The following is an 18,488-nucleotide window of genomic DNA, read 5'->3' as shown; positions in this document are numbered from 1 at the left end:
CTGGCTCACTCCAGGCCTCAGCCAATCATGGGGGGTGGGGGGGAGTGCTCAAGTTTGGACATCAGGGAGGTCTTACCTCCTTGAGGGTGGCAGTCCCACTCTGAAGACAATTCCTGCTGGGAAACAGCGTCTGGATCTTCACAGTGGGATCTCGGGATCCTCATAGAGGGGACCAGGTGTGTATGTCTGTCAGCACACCACAGCAGCCTCTACCCACCCTCCTCAGCCCACTAATAATGACACATCAATATTATTTAAAATTATTTATTTTTTCTATAGTACATCTCAATTAAATCATAGAACAGTCTGATACATTTTTCTCAAGCACTATTATATTCATTTCAGATACATCTTTCAATCTTACAAGGTGAAAAATAATTCTCACATATTACTTGGCAGCCCTCCTAAAAATATCACCAAGAGTAAATTTATTAAAAACACTGCACGTTGGACGGTACGTCTGGGGTGGGCCCCGAAAACACCCCGTCCATTCTGCCGCAGCTGGGCCTTCATTCATCTTAGAGAAACACTGCTCAGGGCTTGTCTGTTTTCTACTGCAAACATGTTCAGAAAGTCTGGGGATGATTAAGTATACAGAAATAGCTCTGCTATAAAATTCCCATATAAAAATAATGTATTTATTTACAAAGTTTGAGATACCACAAAGTAACACATCAGATTTAGTCAGGTACTTTGATCTATGAGAGGAACGACAATGATTGACCAGTCAGATGTGGTGTTTGCAGCCTCCCCTCTCCCGCCTTGGTTTGAAGTGTGTAAAGCATGTGGCACGCCAAGGTTTGCTTCATGCAGAGAAAAGCACAACTATGTTTTTTTGGAAATAAAGCACAACAAACAGCACATGTCCAGAGCAAAATATCTCCAAATACAAAGGTGAACTAACCGGGGATGTGGGCTCACAACCTCCCTTCTCCTGACCCTTTCCCGTCTGATATTTTTCATCTACAAGTGTACTTTGTTGAACAAAATACAGAAAGGAACTCACAGAGCTTAGGCCATTGGGCGAGTGTACTGGACCAGTGCACTTGGCCAGTTGGCAGGTGCGTTTTTCAGGACACACACAGAAAGACAGGGACAACTTGCCCTGGCACACTGGGCTAACACTCACAATACACCCGGAGAAGCAGGAGAAAGATGGCGGAGACGTGAGCGTTCTCTCCATCTGAATGAAAGCTTTCACCTCCGTCAACAAGCAACATCATGAGGCCATTCGCTATCAGATGGAGCCCACTGATCTGATGCAGGACTGCTGATGAGAGCGAGACAGGAGAGCGGCGAGTCTGAGTGAAGAGCACAATACGGTTTTTAAGGCCCACAAATGACCTGGGTCAGGAGGCCTCCCTGTTGAGACAGCCAGGGATGGAAACTCATGTGGCAGGAGAGGACCTGCTGGCAACCCGCCCTCTCACCCCCTGGAAATGCGTGCTTGCCTGTGGCAACTGTCTAACCTGGTTTCCCGAGTTGGGGGAAGCCAGAAGCTGACACCACAGCCTCATGCTGGGACGCCGGAGTGGTGGAGTCTCACTCTTGCTTCCTGGCTGTTTGGCACTTGGGGTTGCTGAGGGCTGATGTTACAACAGCCGCCTGGAAGGATTTGGAGCGCGTGGGGTTGGGGAGACCATGGAGTCTGTACTGGAAGAAACACAGGTTTCTGATGCAGGACCTTGGACAGACCCACCCACGCTGGTGCACATCACTAAGCCAGGACTACAGGAGCGGTCTCTCCGGTCTGCGATCCCACAGGGAGGATGGGCAGGCTGGCACCCTTCAAGCTGGTGGGCTTCCAATCCACCTGTGAGCAGTCGGGAGCAAAGTCCCACCTGCTGCAGTAGCACAGGGCCGAGAGAAAAACGCTGGCTTTTTTCTGAAGCAAAGGTGACGCAAGAACAGGATGAACCCGGAAGGCAGCAGCTGCACACACACAGCACACACGGACGGACGTGTCTGCTGTCATGTACGCATTGTGGCCTTGCTAGGGGCTAGGAAGGCACAGCCGGAGAGTGAAGGTTTGGGGTGCCCCGTTCTCTTCCAGAGCATGAGTGCAGATGGATGTGAAAAGGTAGCTCTCCGAGATTCTGTATCACTCTGGAGCTGTGTTGGTTATGCAAATGGAGCTATCACCTGAGACTTAAGCGTGGACGTGGCCACTTCTCGAAAATGTTCTTCAAAGTTCCCATCTTCAGCAAGAAACCATCAGGTTCCTCCTCCTGAGCAAGCGCGTTTGGCTCGAGTGGACACTGAGCAAAAGCAGCAGCAGCATGGGGCATGTTAGCACCCCCTGGCACCCTGGCAAAGGGCTGTTAGGTCAGGTAGGCATGATTCGGAGTGGCCCAACCATGCGGTGCAGGCCTCGGGCACAACATACGTCACGCAAGGTACTGGGCCGTTGCTTTGGGTACATGGGAACGGGGCCTCCTGAGACAGCGGTCCTCGGGTAGTCCCTAGCTCTAGCAGAGGGGCCCACAGGCAGGATACAAGCAGATCACCTGAAGGCAACAGCTTCAAACGCAAAGACACACTTCCCATTTCGAACCACTCTTCTACTCTGTAGGCTCCACTGGAAGATTAACAACAAAATAAAGCAAACCCATTGCCGTTGAGTCAAATTACTACTCACAGCAACCTTGCAGGTCTACGTAGGAAGGCCTGCCATACAGGGGTGCCAAGGCTTCCTCCCGTGCGACGTACTTCGCACCCGAGTACTTAATCACTGCACCACCAGGGCTCCTGAATTGGAACGTAACAAGTGATAACACCTACTCCCCACTTACCTCGTCTGAACGCTCACACTGACAATGACAAATCTGAGATTGCTCCGTACACCTGGCCCTAACCAATGGAAGGTTCAAGTTGCACTGGCTGTGGTGGTTAAGGTTAAGTGTCAACTTGGCTAGGTGATGATCCTTGGTGGTTTGGCAGGTAGGCGATGACACAAATTTGGCAGTTCTATAATAACCATTTTTTTAGTAACAACAATTTCCATCTAATGCTGGTCGTTGGAACCTCATCAAATAAGCGAATCTGTTGGTAACGGAAGAGTGGGCGTGGTTTGACTCTGTCCTGTGTTTATGGACACTGCTGATAGAAAAGTTAACTTGCTTGTTAAGTAGCAGAACCCCAAATACCAGCTTCAAACGGAATAGGCCTTTAGAACGTCTTGCATTCCAGGCACACGGTGCAGCTGTGCATGAGGATGCTGGGCAGGGGGTGGCTTGTCTTTCAATTTAGTAGATTCAGGACAAAAGCCACTTTCTCAGAGAGCCTACCCAAGCCACCCCGGCAAAAGGTGCTTTCCCTTCCTGTCCCACTGCCCCGTGGCTTGTTTTTCCCATGGCACATGACTCCCAATACAACGGTGCCTCAGCTGGCAAACCGCTCCATGCTCAAACTTTTCATAGCTTGAACAGAAAAGTTTGAAAAATCTGCTCAGTGTTCCTGACTTTGCTCGATAAACCAAAAATCCAACTTGAAACACCTGTACAGGCCCAGAGTGAACGAGTCCTTGCGTCTCGCCAGGAACACAAAGGGGGCGGCACTGGCTGCGCTCGTGCACCCCAACATTCATCCATGGGGGGTCTCTGTGCTTTGTTTGCGTGAAATATCCTAAGCATGACTCCAAAGAAAGTTAGCAATAGCAGCAGGAAAGCTGAGAATCACGATAAAGAAATCTGAATCAGGTTGCTGATTTATTTGGTGGCTGAAAACATGAGCACGTCAACATGATAGACATTTTGGAAGGAAAAATAGGGATCAAAACAGTTAAAACAGCAAAAGGTGTGGAATTGTTGACCAGGAAGCAGAGCCCAGGGCATCGGGGAAGTCGCGCGGTCCTGCTAGTATGGACAGCTCAGGAACGAGTGGAGGGCGATACCGGAGAGCGAGGTGTGCCAGGGCGGAGAGTCTCCTTAGCGATTTAATGACAGATGTTGTGGGCGCAGCACCGAGCAGTCAGCAAGGTTCGCGTGCGCCAAGGCCGGTTTGGAAAGGAGAATGGCCGGCAGCAGTGTGTGAGGCCGGGAAGGGGGAGTGCGTGGCTGAGCGCATGTCCGCAGCAAGAGGCGCTGGTACACGGCCCACGGTGCACTCCCCACTGAAGAACTTCCCGCTGGGAGGCAGGAGGGCCTCCCTACCACAGTTCACTAACGAACTGAAATGAACGCTAAATGGATCGAGTGTCCGCTTTCTGGATGCATCATCACCCAGATAAGGCAATGGAGACAGAATTGTGAGCCTGGCAAGTTAAAATGCTGCCTCTCACTTTAGGAACATTTTGAAAAGGCAGCACTGTGAAAAACATGTGTCATTAGACGAATTTTTATTGAGGAAAGGTGAAAAAAGACCAGAAGACCCCAGAAAGTGTACGGCCAGCAGTCACTGTGGAAGTCCTACATACACTCGAGTATAAGCTGACTCGAATGTCAGCCGAGGCACCGAATTTACCACAAAAACAGCATTAGAAGTGTGCTGAAAAAACTCAGCGTATACACGAGTATACACGGTCTTTACAGACTGAATGCCTACTTATACTCACTGCCTAATCCTCACTCCCGACATCGTAATACTGCCAAGACACTAGTGTGAGGGCCTGCCCCTCAAGTTTACCGCCTAGGGTCAGCCTATTTTATTTGCTTCCCTGAAGAATGCTTGGTAAGTATTTAAAGGGACTTGCCCAAGACAAGTATTTTCTAAAGTTAAATGGACTTCTCTGTCTCGTCCTGTGCACGTGTGGGGCTGTGGCAGAGCAGGGGCAGTCCTGTCACTGCTACTAGATCATGTTAGCACCCAGGCCACATCTGCATCTCTGGTGTCGATCGTCCTAACAGGCGGGGCGGATTAGCAAAGCGCTGCTGGAGATGCCCCCACAGCCAAGCTACCACTTCATACAATGCACCCCTGGAAAGGTTGTCGTGTCGAGGGTCTCCCTTAGCAGTACGGTCAAGTGCGGCCGAGTATGGTGGCAGCTGTGAACCTAATGGGGGCCTGCCCTCTTTCATCTCAGCTCCATGGCACACCTACACGGACTTTCTCCCCACCACTTACAGAACAAATGAAACCAGGGGTTCGCAACCTCCCCAACGCCACAACCCTTTCATCCAGTTCCTCATGTGGTGGTGACCCCAACCATAACATTATTTTCATTGCTACTTTATGACTGTAATTTTGCTGTTATGAATCTGGCGACCCTCAAAGGGGTTACGACCCACAGGTTGAGAACCACTGAATTAAACTGAAGGAAGCAAAACATGTGGCTAAGACAGCCTCCTGTCCCGCCCATCCCCAAGGCCCTCTGTAACCATAAGGCACCCTTCATAGCAATGCTCCCGTCACCCATATCAGGTGCAGCAGTGCTGTCACGGGGAAGGAGGTGGGGGAGTCACCTGCACAGCAGACGGCCTGGAAGGCTTGTTGAGCCCGAGACAGATTCTACTCCCTGGGCCCTGCACATGAGCTCTGTGGCAGGAATTGACTGACTGGGAGACACTGCTGGGAAGGGCAGCCACCCCCTGTACTCTCAAGGAGCGAAGGTCTCGTCACCCCCACCAGAGTGTAGCCTGCAGCCTCTGGGAGTGGTGGGTTTGGGTGCGTCCTTGGCGCCTAGGGGCTACTCCTCCAGGTTAAGTCCTGGTGTCTTTTCTTTTCCACTTGAATTCCTCGGTGAAATTGTAACTTGGTGCTGCTTTTTAGACTCAGGTCAGTAAGAAAGCGTAGCGACAAGATGACAACGTCTCAGTTTTTGCCTGAGGTCAGGTCACATCAGTCACAGGGGCCAGTCCCCAGGGGTCCTCAGCAGTATCCCACATGCACCGTGGGAGCGGAGGCCATCGGTCATGAGACACCACGTCCTTCGGCCGCGAGGGCAAGGAAGAGCCACGCAGAAGGCTGAGCGGGGCGGGCTGCATGTTTCTAAAAGCCCACTACGTGGCGATTTCACCAGTGGAAAGCACAGCAGCAGCAGAGCGCAGAGGAGCAAAGGGGCCGTTTCCCAGGAACCAGAGTGGTGGTTCTGGAAAACGGTTACAGCCAACGAGCTTGTCATGAGTATGGGAATTTATCGTGTGACTGTGACACTCTATTCTGAGGATTTAAACATGAGCGATGCTCACTGGCTTCCCTGGGGCCCCTGAAGTTCACGGGCAAGAATGGCTAGTCACCAAAGGAGCAGGCTGCCCTTCAGAAATGACTGGAGGAAACCTGGTTTGACCTGCACAGCTCGTGCTCTCCCAGTCAGAAGTGTTTCCAGGCAGCCTCAGCGACCACAGAACTGGGCTCCCCCTGCCTGACCAGGCTAGGTATGTTCCAAAAGCCGCCCAAAACAGATTTCTCTAAAACATTCTCTGCCCCCGGCCCAGTGTCCCTGGCTTAATCCTGACAGCGTGAGCGGCTTGTTTCCCAGGCTTGAGCTGTTGTGCTCCTGGGCCTTCTTATGGACGATTTTGAAGATTGAAAACCTCAGTGGCCAGTGGCCTCTCTGGGCCCCTTGGAGCTCAGGGAAAGCTTGGTTTCCCAACCTTCAGAAGAATGTGAGGCCAGCCACAGCTCCATGAGTGTACAGCGGGACGAGCCATGCCAGGAAGGAGTGGCCTGCACCTCCCCAGGGAACTGGGAAAGGGCCAGTTTGCGGGAGCTCATTGCTGAGCGCATGGGTGCGAGAAGTCTGACCAAGGAGCACCAAGCATAGCAGTCAGTCTTACAGTCCATCTTTCCATCAAGGCTTTAGAGTTCATTTTTCCATCAGAGTTTGCGCTTCTCGAGACCTTCCTGGGACGTTATTCCAACCCGCACCCCCCCCCACATGTATTCCGTGCCTTGCAGGTCCCGGCCCACTCACTTCCTTGTTGGGCCTTGGTGGCGGGTGCCCTCTTGCCATCTACCTGGAGGAGAGTAACTCGAAACGCCCCAGTGTGGGATTCCTAATAGGCTCTGTGCGACCGCACGAGAAACCAAACTGGAGCGTGCAACATCTTTCACGGTGTTCATGAAACAGCGCACGCGGGCGAAACCGAGACGCAGTCTACCAAGCAAAACAAAACAGAAAAACCACCGAATGAAGTGATTTTGATTAATGAGAATGAATAAAACGCGAGTGTACAGGAAAGCATTGCCATTCATATTCTTGAAACAGAGTCCCAAGACAGAAGTAGTAACATTTGGTTCAGTTTCACAAACGTGTCCATGGAGTGAAAGCATCCCACTGCGCAGACGTCTGGAGCCCAACCACTTGGTTACAGGGCTTTCTCTTTGCTCGAAGTGGAAAAGCCATACAAAATATGTGAAATGCACGACTGAGACAGAGAGCTCCTGCCGGGGGCCGGCTCAGAACGCTGGCAGAAGGCAGTGCCGGCAGAGTGTTGAACGCACATGGATATCCTGCTTTAGGTTGGCGTCCACAAACAGCCCTAACAGATTCTATGCACCAATGCATGGCTAATAATGGTGATTTGTTTTACTATAAATTATTCTAAATATCACTTACGTACTTAAGAATTAGCATTCGCTCCTTTCTAGAAGCCGTCTAAGGCAGCTGGTGCATACAGCACCTCCCATGGACTTTCAACTCGTTCAGAAGGTCCATCGTGCTCCGTAGGCCACAAGGCTCGTCCACTGACCGCCCTCGTGCACAACTCGCCTTGCTGGGAACGCTTGCTGTCCGCGGCTGCCTTGTCAGGGCGGCCCGGGCTAGGAGAGCCACGTGCTCGCCACGGACCGCTTCTTGCCGCCATCCCAATTCAGTTCCCGAAGACCAACAGGGTTCCTTCATGCTGCCAATTCTCCAGGGAGCGGAGCGTGCCTCCTCTCTCACCACAAAACGGGCTTTGTTTGCAATGTGACTGATGGTTCTGTCGGCAGTGTTTTCATTCACACTATGCTATAGCGTTTCTCTCCATCATTTTAGCCTTTGTGAGATCTGATGATCGTGTTTCCATAGTTTTCACCAAATGCACAGAGCAAACAAAGGCAGACTGAAGCAGTCATTTTAAAAACAAGAGCTCACACGACAAACACACACGAGCATCAAGTGACAAAGGGCGGGTGCTCCTGTCTTTATTCTGGGGAGGAGGGATCGTCCTCATCCTCGTCCTCCTCGTCGTCGTCGTTGAAGGAGCAGGGGGTCTCGCCTCGGGACTCAGAGCAGTGGGAGGCTGCACTGCTGGACTGGTGACTGCTTGGGGCAAGGAACTGCCCAGTTGCTAAGGCCACTTCAGCATCCAAGCACAGCCCTGGGTTTACACTAGCAAACAAGTAGAAACAGACAGGCTCGTTAACATGACGTGCTCGGGGCTCTGGGGGAAACAAATGAACCCCAAGAAGGCGGCGCCGTTGCACCATCAGCAGCGAATCTGCCGAGGGCCCAGGCTAATGCACGGCGCCACACTGACTCTGCCCTTCCACATGGCTCAGAGCTTCGCGGACTGCCCGCCAACTGGGAAGATACGTACCTTGCCTGGGGCAGGTGGGCACCAGTGGTCAGCTCTAAATTGGAAACGGACTGGACAGCATTCAATAGTCCCTGATTTAACCAAGAAGGTCCTGTGGAGATATCTAAAAGAAAACGCAGGCTCTGTGAGTCCAGGGGCTGCCGCGGTTACAGGGTGAAGAAGGCACGGAAATGCCTGGGCTTACGCCTGCTCTTAATTAGAGAGCACAGCTCTCCTTCCCCAGCGGGAAACAAAGTTTCTTCTAGACCATAAAAGAAAGAAAACGGTAGGAGGCAGATATAAGGGAAGAAAATTCACAGGAAAACAATCATAAACAATCATAAACTCCTTATCATCTCTTCTACAATAAGACCTGTTGGGAAGCAAGTTCAGAGCACTGCTGAGTGAGTACCGTGATTACAGGGCCTTCAGTACCCACGACCTGGCTGTCCACACAGAGAATGGCCAAAGCCAGGAGTGGACGAAGAGAAAATCAAGTCAGAGACGTCCACGGTCGGAGGGACATCACCCACCCTCTGCCCCACTCCGCCTGCCCCTTCCTGCACGGCTCGCCAAGCTTCCACAGGTGAGCTCAATGCTGTCACTCCTCCAAGATCTCTTCTCTGTCCTGACATGTCTTTTCCTGGTGTGCTTTGCTTGATAGTTCAAAGTATCCTAGATTTTATCTGGATGATTGTAAAATAATTTCTTTTCTGTTCTTGTTGAAAATATGCACCGCAAGACATACATCACATTTGTTCCATGTGCAGGTCCGTGACTGAACACATCCCTCAAGCTAAGCAGTCGTTACTAGCCTTTCTTTATAGGGGCTTTCTCACCGTTGGCGCACACCCATGGGGGTGTCACGACTGTGCCCTGTGCGGAAGCAGGCTGTCACCACCGGTCTCCCTTGGAGGGGCTGCTGAATTCAAACTCCAGCCAGCACCAGAGCCCTCAAACCACTGCACTATGAGGGTGCCCAATCCAGAACCATATTATTTTTAAAAATCCATTTTATATATATATAGAAAATTAATATAATGTATATTATTAGTGTTAAAAGTCTCAATTTGGTGAAGCAAGCACAAGCGTTTCAAAAAGATCACACAGTTCTCCCTATGATAGTTTTAACAAGTTAGGGCCTGACAGTGACCCGGGAGCAGCATGTGGACGCATCTCTTACCTGTGATGTAACCTTCCAGGGCCTTGGGCACCAATGACTTAGCAAGTTTCAGGTCCTCCAGGGAGCACGTGCCTGACTCCAGACCAAAGGACATTCCCATTCGCTTCAAGACTTCTATATCATCATGGATCTCAAAGGTGTTGTCAAAATTAAAAAGGTATTCGAACCTGCAACCAGCCATAATGTTAGTGCGGGGTGTTAGGTGGTACAGGGATCTGAAAACTTGTGTCGTGCACGGTGACAAAGACCAGAGGCCTGAGCTCAGGTATGACTATTATTAGGTACGCCATCGAGTTGGTTCGGGACTTGTAGCAGAGGGAAACACTGCCTGGCCTTGGGCTATCCTGACAATTATTCCCATCTCCGAACCCAGTACTGCTACTGTTCAAAACAGTAAAAACCATTCTGCTGTGTTCAAGGGATTTGAAAAAAATCCCAAACTAAACCCACTGCCCTCAAGTCAATTCCAACTCATAGCAACCCCATTTGCACGGGGTCTCTGTGACGGCAAATCTTTCCTGGAGCACACACCAGAGGTGGGGGTGCAGGGGGGTGTGCGGGTGGACTGCAGACCTTGTGGTTGGCAGCCCAATGCTTAACGCACAGCGCCACTGGAGTGGCGACAAGTTCAGGGGTAAACTGCTGGCAGCGAGTCATTTCTGACTCACACGACAGGGTAGAACTGGCCTGTGGGCTTCTGAGGTGATTCACTCTTTTAACGGAGCAGAAAGCCTTATCTTGATCCTACAGAGCAGTTGGTAGTTTCGAACTACTGACCTCAAGGTTAGCAGCCCCACACATAACCCACTATGCCACCACGGCTCCTTTCAGGGGCAAGACATCTCAGATAACCACTCTCTCAATTAAACACCTTTCCTGTGAGACAATAGGAGTCCACAGAAACTTGAGACATTTTAAACTGTCGCAAACAGGATTCAGATAACTTTTCAAGTTGTCTATAGTTTTGTCATGAAAGATAAAACACTAAGCTCTCCTCTAGTGTCACTCTGAGATGGAATTGGCTCAATGGCAGTGAATTTGGTTTGGATTTTGAGTTACTCAGAGACCTCCTTCCCTCCACTTGGGTAAGGTTCTGGAAAGGGCATGAAAAACAAGCAGCCAGGGGACAGAATCCATAATTCCCTTAGATCAATGGCCCTCAAACTTTAACACCACCCCTTTTAAATTGGAAATGAAGGGTAACCTAAGGAGAGAACTGAACGATTTTTCATAGAACAAGAGATGACCTAGAGAGAACAATTAGAATTCTACCAGGGCACCCGTCCCCTCTAGAAAACATCCTAACCACTTTCTAGGATTCTCTCCGTTGTTGCTGCTGCTTTTCCTTCATCTGAGCCCACGCTAATGACCTCACTGGTGGGCGCAAAGGACTCACAAGTGTGTGAGTAAGGCTGAGTTGGGTTCTCGCTGACTTTATCTGTAACTTTCATAAGCCTGCAAGACAGATATTGCAGTTCTTATTTTTACAGAGGAAGACATGGGATCTGAGCCGGAGGGAAAATGAAAATCCGGGGTCAGCAGGCTTCACAGCCTACACCGCGGTGCCCCACGACTGCTCCTTATTTCTGCGGGCTTGCTCACCTATTTGTTTGGAGTTCCTTGTTTTTCTTTGGGTGTGTGTTTTCTTACTGACCCAGAGCCCTTGGAGATCTCAGAGACAGACAGGGGAACTGCACGGCCAGACAAAGGAGGAGAAGAAATAGGGCGGAGCTATGGCAGTATGGAAGAGACTTGAAGGCTGGTCTCCCAGGGACAGTCCAGGGATATGCTGGCTGCCCGAATGTTAATTTCCAGTGTTTTTTAAAGTATCCTAATTTGGATGATTAATTATATGCTGACGTCTGTAGCAACAAGCTAACATTTTTAAAGCATTTACCTTGAATCAGACCCTTATAGGCGTTGTCTCATCAGCCTCCCAACCAACCTGGGGTGTGATATAAAATGTGCCATAGCCCCATTTGTTCTAGAGAAAACAGCACTTTGGAACCTGTCACCCTCTGCACTCCCCACCTTAGCCCTCCATTGGAAAGTCCCTGGTCACAACCTGAAGTTCACTCACTGATCTAAGATGTTTTCATGAAAGGGAAAGTGAAGGACAAATTAAATCTGATACTTTGAAAGGTCCGACTTATCACTTGCTGTGATGAAAATTATCACCCATCTTAGTAGATTGAGCAGAATGTTTTTATGCTTACTCATTCATTAATAAACAGAAGTGCACTCAAGTAGTATAATTCAGAATAAAGAGCTCACAGATGGTCTGATTTAACTCAAGGTGGATCACAGACATTGAGCTAAAACCCCACAGATGGTCTGACTTTCTGTAGCTACTTGCCCAGAGTTGATAGAGAGAGAGAGACAGACAGACAGACAGAAACACACACACACACACACACACACACACACACACACCTACCCACCCACCCACCCCTTGGGCCGACCCCACTCTGCCTACAGCAGCAGCGCGGAGAGCCTGGTGTGAGGAGGCCCTCCAGGGGCCGAGGGACTGCAGCTAGTGGGCATACCCATCTTTGATTTCACAAGCAGGGAAATGTGTTAGCAGGCGGCCAGACCTGTACCCTTCCCTGAACCATCTGCTCACTTGTCGCTGGAGATGCTGCAGTCTATGATGGTTTTCCTGCTTGTATTGATGATGATAAATGGCAGCTGAATGGTAGAGTTCAGCGCTGGCGGGCCCTGGTTCTGCTGCTCATGTTGCCGATTCCTCTGCACCAGGTTTTTGAAAGCTATCTGCTGTAAGTCAGAAACCGAGAAGAAGAAGACTATTTACTGTGGACAGAGGAATTTAAATCTAATACTGACGCATTTCAAATAGAGTTTGAAAAAGTTACAATGATCCAACACGAATCTCTTATTTTAAGGGGAAAAAACCCGCATTTACACGGCAGGTGGCATCATCCTAATACCCAGATCTTGGAGACTGGCACCTGGGGTTCCTCTATGGCAGTCATTCTCAACCGGTGGGTCATGACCCCTTTGGGGGGTCGAATGACCCTTTTACAAGGGTCACCTAAGACCATCGGAAAACACATATTTCCGATGGTCTTAGGATGGGAGACACTGCTCCTCTCCGTCTCCAGGCAGATCCACCCACATACGAGTACCCGGCGTGAGGACTGTTGTCCATGCTACACCAGGCTTCAAGACAAATGCCATTTATTTGTAATTAGAAATAAATATTTCACAACATATAATTACATATTATTTTGTGATTAATCGCTATACTTTAATTATGTTCAATTTGTAACAATGAAAATACATCCTGCAGATCAGATATTTACATGATGATTCATAACAGTAGCAAAATGATAGTTATGAAGTAGCAATGAAAAGAATTTGATGGTTGGGGAGTCACCACCACAAGAGGAACTGTATGAAAGGGTCACAGCATGAGGAAGGTTGAGAACCACTGCTCTAAGGTAACACAAAAAAGGGATGTCAAGCGAGCTCACGTTTACCATTCATCCCACGCAAAGCCCGGAGCGCTTGCCACAGGCGCCCTCTACAGCAGGGCTGGGCGTGTGCGGCCTGTGGCCGTGAAGAGTCTATGAAGTTCTCAACACCAGCTAACAGCACATCTCACCAAAGAGGAGCAACTCCAGCCATCATGTTAGGGTTGAGTCAATTAAATGTCTGAAGCCACAAAAGAAAAAGTATGAGCAAACAGAGCAGGCTAATTTTCAAGTTGATAATGTATGGCCTGAAAATGATCAATATTCAAGAGGGCCTGTGCAGAAAAAAGTTCCCCGCCCCTGATCTACCCCAAAGTCTGGCAACCTTTTGAAAAACGCAAGTCCCTTTCTTCAAGTGAAATGTTATAGGACACTCACTACATACAAAAACATAAGGAAGTCGTAGGGTCCTGGGGGGCCCAAGTGGGCTGAGGCCCGGAGCCTTGCCAGCGGTGCCCTCCTTCACCCTCAGTGTTTATGAGGCACCTCTGGAGAAAGCCTCATCATCATAAGCACGTTCTAGAGTTTGGACTCCAGCCTGGGCTCGGGGGAACTGCATACTGGCATTGGGTGGATCCTAACCCAACAGCACCAAAGAGACACACCAGACAGACAGGCACAGAACGTAGACAGCTTGCAGAGATGGGACCATAAACTAAGGAGCACCGGGGCTGCCAGAAGCGAGAGGAGGCAAGGGCGGCTCTGCCAGGGCCTTGACTTTAGATTTCTGGCTTCTAGGACTGTGACAGAATGAAGTGTTGTTTTTACATGCTACCTCGTTTGTGTACTTTGTTATGGCAGACATAAGAAACTAAAACACAGCCCAACTGTGCCCCACTCGACATTTTCCAGAGGAAAAACTGAGTCTTCAAACTCAAAATCCAAGCATGCTGTCATCAAGTGGGTTCCAACTCAGAGTAGAATTGTCCCTGTGGGTTTCCAAGGCTGTAAATCACAGCAGAATAGAAAGTCTCATCTGTCTCCTATGGAGCAACCGGTGGATCTGAACTGCTGACTCAGCAGCATAGCAAGTCACCCTCTTTAAAAGTGAGTCTTAGCCTTCAACCCAGTGCTCCAAGATGTGAATGCAATATGCCGGCGTGGAGCAGGGAATCAGTGGAGAGGTCTGAGGGGCTGACCCCAATCCCAACCACATGGACACCTACCCCTCCTCCCAGAAGAATTTATTTCAGAGGATCGCACTGAATCTCTAGCTCTGGGAGAGGGACATATCTGATCTGAACACACAGGAGCAAATGAAGGGGGAAGAGGAGAGAGTGGAGAACATCCTGGTCCACCAAGCCTTGAGGACAATGTTACCGCTCAGAGCAGCCAGTCCACAGAGAAGACCACATGGCTGGTCCCACTATGAGACACGATGTCCCTCACTGACCCATACCCCTACAGGGGGCAACACTGGAGACACAGTGTGGGAACTGCACCCGATCTGATCCTGCCACACCGAGGTAAAACACTAAGGGGGTGCAATAGAACAGCAGGGGAACGGAGCAGCGAGGTCCCCAGGGAATGCTGAAGGTGGACTTTGGTGCCCCAACAGACTGGACTGGAAAACACTCCTAACGGCCAACAAACAGTCCTTTAACTACAGGCTTTTCTTTGTTATGTTTTTTGTGTCTTTTTGTTGTGTATTGTTGATTGGTTTTGCTCTGTCTTGTTTTTGTGCATGTTATCATCTCCGCAGGTCTGTCTATATAAGATAGGCTGGATGAACAATCTGGAGGAGAAAACAACAGGATCGACAGTTCTGGGGAAGATGGGAGAAGGGGAGGTGGTGGGAAAGAGAGTAGTGTTAACAAACCCAGGGACAAGGGAACAAGTGATCCCAATTGGTGGTGAGGTGGGTATAGGAGGCCTGGTAGGGCGTGATCAAGAGTAATGGGTCTTTTGTATGTTAAACCATCCCTGCATCTCTGGTATGAATCCCTCTTGGTCATGGTGAATTATTTTTTATATGCTTTTGTAGTCTATTGGCCAGTTATTTTGTTAAGGATTTTTACACTGATGTTCATTAGAGATATTGGTCTGTAGTTCTCGATTCTTGTGGGATCCTTGCCCGGTTTGGGTATCAGAGTTATACTAGCTTCATAGGAGTTCGGGAGTTTGCCATCTTTTTCTATGTCTGGAAGATTTTGTGTAGGATTGGTGTTAGTTCTTCCCTAAATGCTTGACCGAATTCTCCTGTGAAGCCATCTCTTTAAAAAAAATGCAAAAGGCACATAGGGAAAAAGCTACCATATACAAATATTCCTGGGGTGAGGACCAGGTCAAATCAGGGATACATATGGTAGCCAACTAAAAAGGAAGAGGGGAAAAAAGAAATGGGTAACAGGGGCATAGGGCACTAACCCACCCAAGGGGAGGGTACTGACATCTCCACAGGGAAAGAGGGACCCAGGGGAAGACTTGCACCCAGTGCTCCAAGATGTAAATACAACATACCGGCATGGAGTAGGGAGCCAATGGAGAGGACTGAGGGGCCAGCCCCAATTCCAACTACATGGATATCTGCCCCTCACCCCAGAAGAATGTATTTCAGAGGACAGCACTGAATCTGCACCTCCAAGAGAGGGACATGTATGATCAGAGCACACAGGAGCAAATGAAGGGGAAGGAAGAGACAGTGGAGCACATCCTGGCCCACCAAGACTTGAGGACGATATTCCCGCTCAGAGCAGCCAATCCATAGAGAAGACCATATGGCCGGCCCCACTATGAGACAAGACATCGTCAGTGACCCAAAATCCTACAGGGGACAACACTGGAGACACAGTGTGGGAACTGCACCCGATCTGATCCCACACACCGCGGCAAAACACAAAGGGCATGCAACAGAACAGCAAGGGGAGCACAGCAACGAAGTCCCCAGAGAATACCAAAAATAGACTTTGGGGCCAGGGCTTTGAACCACATCAGACTCAACCAGAAAACACTCCTAAAGGCCAACAAACAGTCCTTAAACTAACTACAAGCTTTTCTTTTTTGTTTTGTGTTCTGCCATTGGCTTTTTGTTGTTTTGTTTTCTTTTGTTGCTTGGTTCTGCTCTGTCCTGTTTTTGTGCATGTTATTATCGTTGCAGGTCTGTCTAAATAAGATAAGCTGGAAAAACAATCTGGAGGAGAAAACAATGCACCGTCAGTTTCGGGGGGACATGGGGGTAAAGGTAGTGGTGTTAATAAACCCAGGGACAAGGAAACAAGTGATCCAAATCGGTGGTGAGGAGGGTCTAGGAGGCCTGGTAGGGTGTGATCAAGGGCAATGTAACCAAGAGGAATTACTGAAACCAAAATGAAGACTGAATATGATAGTGGGACAGGAGAAAAGTCAAAAGAAACAGGAATGAGCTAGGAGGCAAAGGGCATTTATAGAGGTCTCAATAAAGGCATGTACATATGTAAATATGTTTATATATGAGGATGGAGAAATACATCTATGTGCATATATGTATAGGTTTAGTATTAAGATAGCAGATGGACATTGGGCCTTCAATCAAGTACTCTCTCAATGCAAGAATACTTTCTTCTATTAAGCTGTCATTCCATGATGCTCACCTTCCCAGCACAATCACTGAAGACAAAGCCGGTGAATAAGCAAATGGGGTGAAGAAAGCTGATGGTGCCCAGGGTCTGGGGTCTTAAAGGCTTACAGGTAAACAAGTGGCCATCTAGCTCAGAAGCAACAAAGCCCACATGGAAGAAGCACACCAGTCTGTGTGATCATGAGGTGCCGAAGGGATCAGTTATCAGGCATTAAAGCACAAAAAATCATATCACTGTGTGCTTACCTCTCCAATAAAATCTACAATCGCTGAAGACAAATAAGGGCATAAGAAAATGTGGTGAAGAAAGCTGATAGTGCCCGGCTATCAAAAGATGTAACATCTGGAGTCTTAAAGGCCTGAAGGTAACCAAGCGGCCATCTAGCTCAGAAGCAACAAAGCCACATGGAAGAAGCACACCAGCCTGTGTGATCACGAGGTATCAAAGGGATCATGTATCAGGCATCATAGGACAAAAAAAATCTTATCATTGTGAATGAGGGGGAGTGTGGGATAGAGACCCAAAGCCCATCTGTAGGCAATTTGACATCCCCTTCCGGAATGGTTGCGGGGAGGAGACGAGCGCCAGTCAGTGTAGCAACAATGAAACATACAACTTTCCTCTAGTTCCTAAATGCTTCCTCCCCCCACTACCATGATCCCAATTCTCCCTTACAAATCTGCCTAGACCAGAAGATGTACATTGGTATAGATAGGATCTGGAAACACAGGGGATCCAGGGCAGATGATCCCTTAAGGAAGAGTGCCGTTACCGGGAGTGTGGAGGGAGGGTGGAGGGAAGGTGGGGTAGAAAGGGTGAACCAATTACAAGGATCTATATATAACCTCCTTCCTGGGGGATGGACAACAGAAAAGTGGGTGAAGGGAGACATCTGACAATGTAAAATACGACAAAATAATAATTTATAAATTATCAAGGGTTCATGAGAGAGGGGGGAGTGGGGAGGGAGGGGTACAATGAGGAGCTGATGCCAGGGGCTTAAGTGAAGAGCAAATGCTTTGAGAATGATGAGAGTAACGAATGTACAAATGTGCGTCACACAATTGATGTATGTATGGATTGTGATTTAAGAGTTATACGACCCCCTAATAAAATGACTTAAAAATTGTTTAGAAAATGATGGCAACATATGTACAAATATGCTTGATATACTTGACGTATGGATTGTTATAAGACCTGTAAGAGCCCTGAATAAAGTGATTTAAAAATAAATAAATATGTAAATGGGGGAAAAAAAGAGTTAGTCTAGAAATCCACAGTAGCAATTCTACCCTGTCCTATGAATTGCCATCAGTGAGTGAACAGTATGTCCAAATATTACTTTCTTATTTTAAGATATAATTCTTTGCTGTTTTCGGCAGCTATAGAATTAAGACATTCATTGTTCAATTCTTTTAAGATTGAAGAAAAAAGCTGAAATGGTAGAATTGAGAAAAATAATCAAATGTTGAATTTGAAGGTAAGTAAAAAAATTGCTACAAAAATAATTATTAAACAATATGACAATGTGGAGCTCTAGGTGTGTGAAACTAACTGTTCACGGGCGTAGAGAGCCTCATCTTTCGCCCATGGAGTGGCTCGTGGCTCGAACACTGACTGTGCCGTTAGCACCCTGTGCCACCATGGGTGCGGCTCATAAGCAGCAGTCCCTACATACTTATGAGTCACTGTTCAGATATTGCGGACATCTAATAGCATCACATTTTTTCAGTTGAGTTAGCAGTTAAAGCACATGTTATTTTCCCATTTACGATGGGTGGTTGGCTGGCCTTATCTCCTAACCTTTGATGGGTTT

General features: G+C 48.6%; 1 protein-coding gene across 5 annotated transcripts in view; it reads right to left on the bottom strand.

Moving 5' to 3' along the window:
* Positions 1-279: 279 nt before the first annotated feature.
* Positions 280-18,488, bottom strand: part of TFDP2 (transcription factor Dp-2) — a 174,423-nt gene continuing 156,214 nt past the window's right edge. For 4 of the 5 annotated variants that reach the window (XM_075546812.1, XM_075546813.1, XM_075546815.1 and 1 more), the window contains 4 exons: positions 12,245-12,396; positions 9,622-9,788; positions 8,460-8,562; positions 280-8,251 (listed from right to left, as the gene is read on the bottom strand). In XM_075546812.1, the coding sequence (XP_075402927.1) occupies positions 8,065-8,251; positions 8,460-8,562; positions 9,622-9,788; positions 12,245-12,396 (609 nt within the window). In that variant the 3' untranslated portion in view covers positions 280-8,064. The remainder of the gene's footprint in view (positions 8,252-8,459; positions 8,563-9,621; positions 9,789-12,244; positions 12,397-18,488) is intronic. The other variant, XM_075546814.1, reaches the window with a different exon arrangement.

This window comes from Tenrec ecaudatus, chromosome 4, assembly GCF_050624435.1.
Source record: "Tenrec ecaudatus isolate mTenEca1 chromosome 4, mTenEca1.hap1, whole genome shotgun sequence".
Classification (NCBI taxonomy): domain Eukaryota; kingdom Metazoa; phylum Chordata; class Mammalia; order Afrosoricida; family Tenrecidae; genus Tenrec; species Tenrec ecaudatus.
This window is presented reverse-complemented; position numbering and strand designations above follow the sequence as displayed.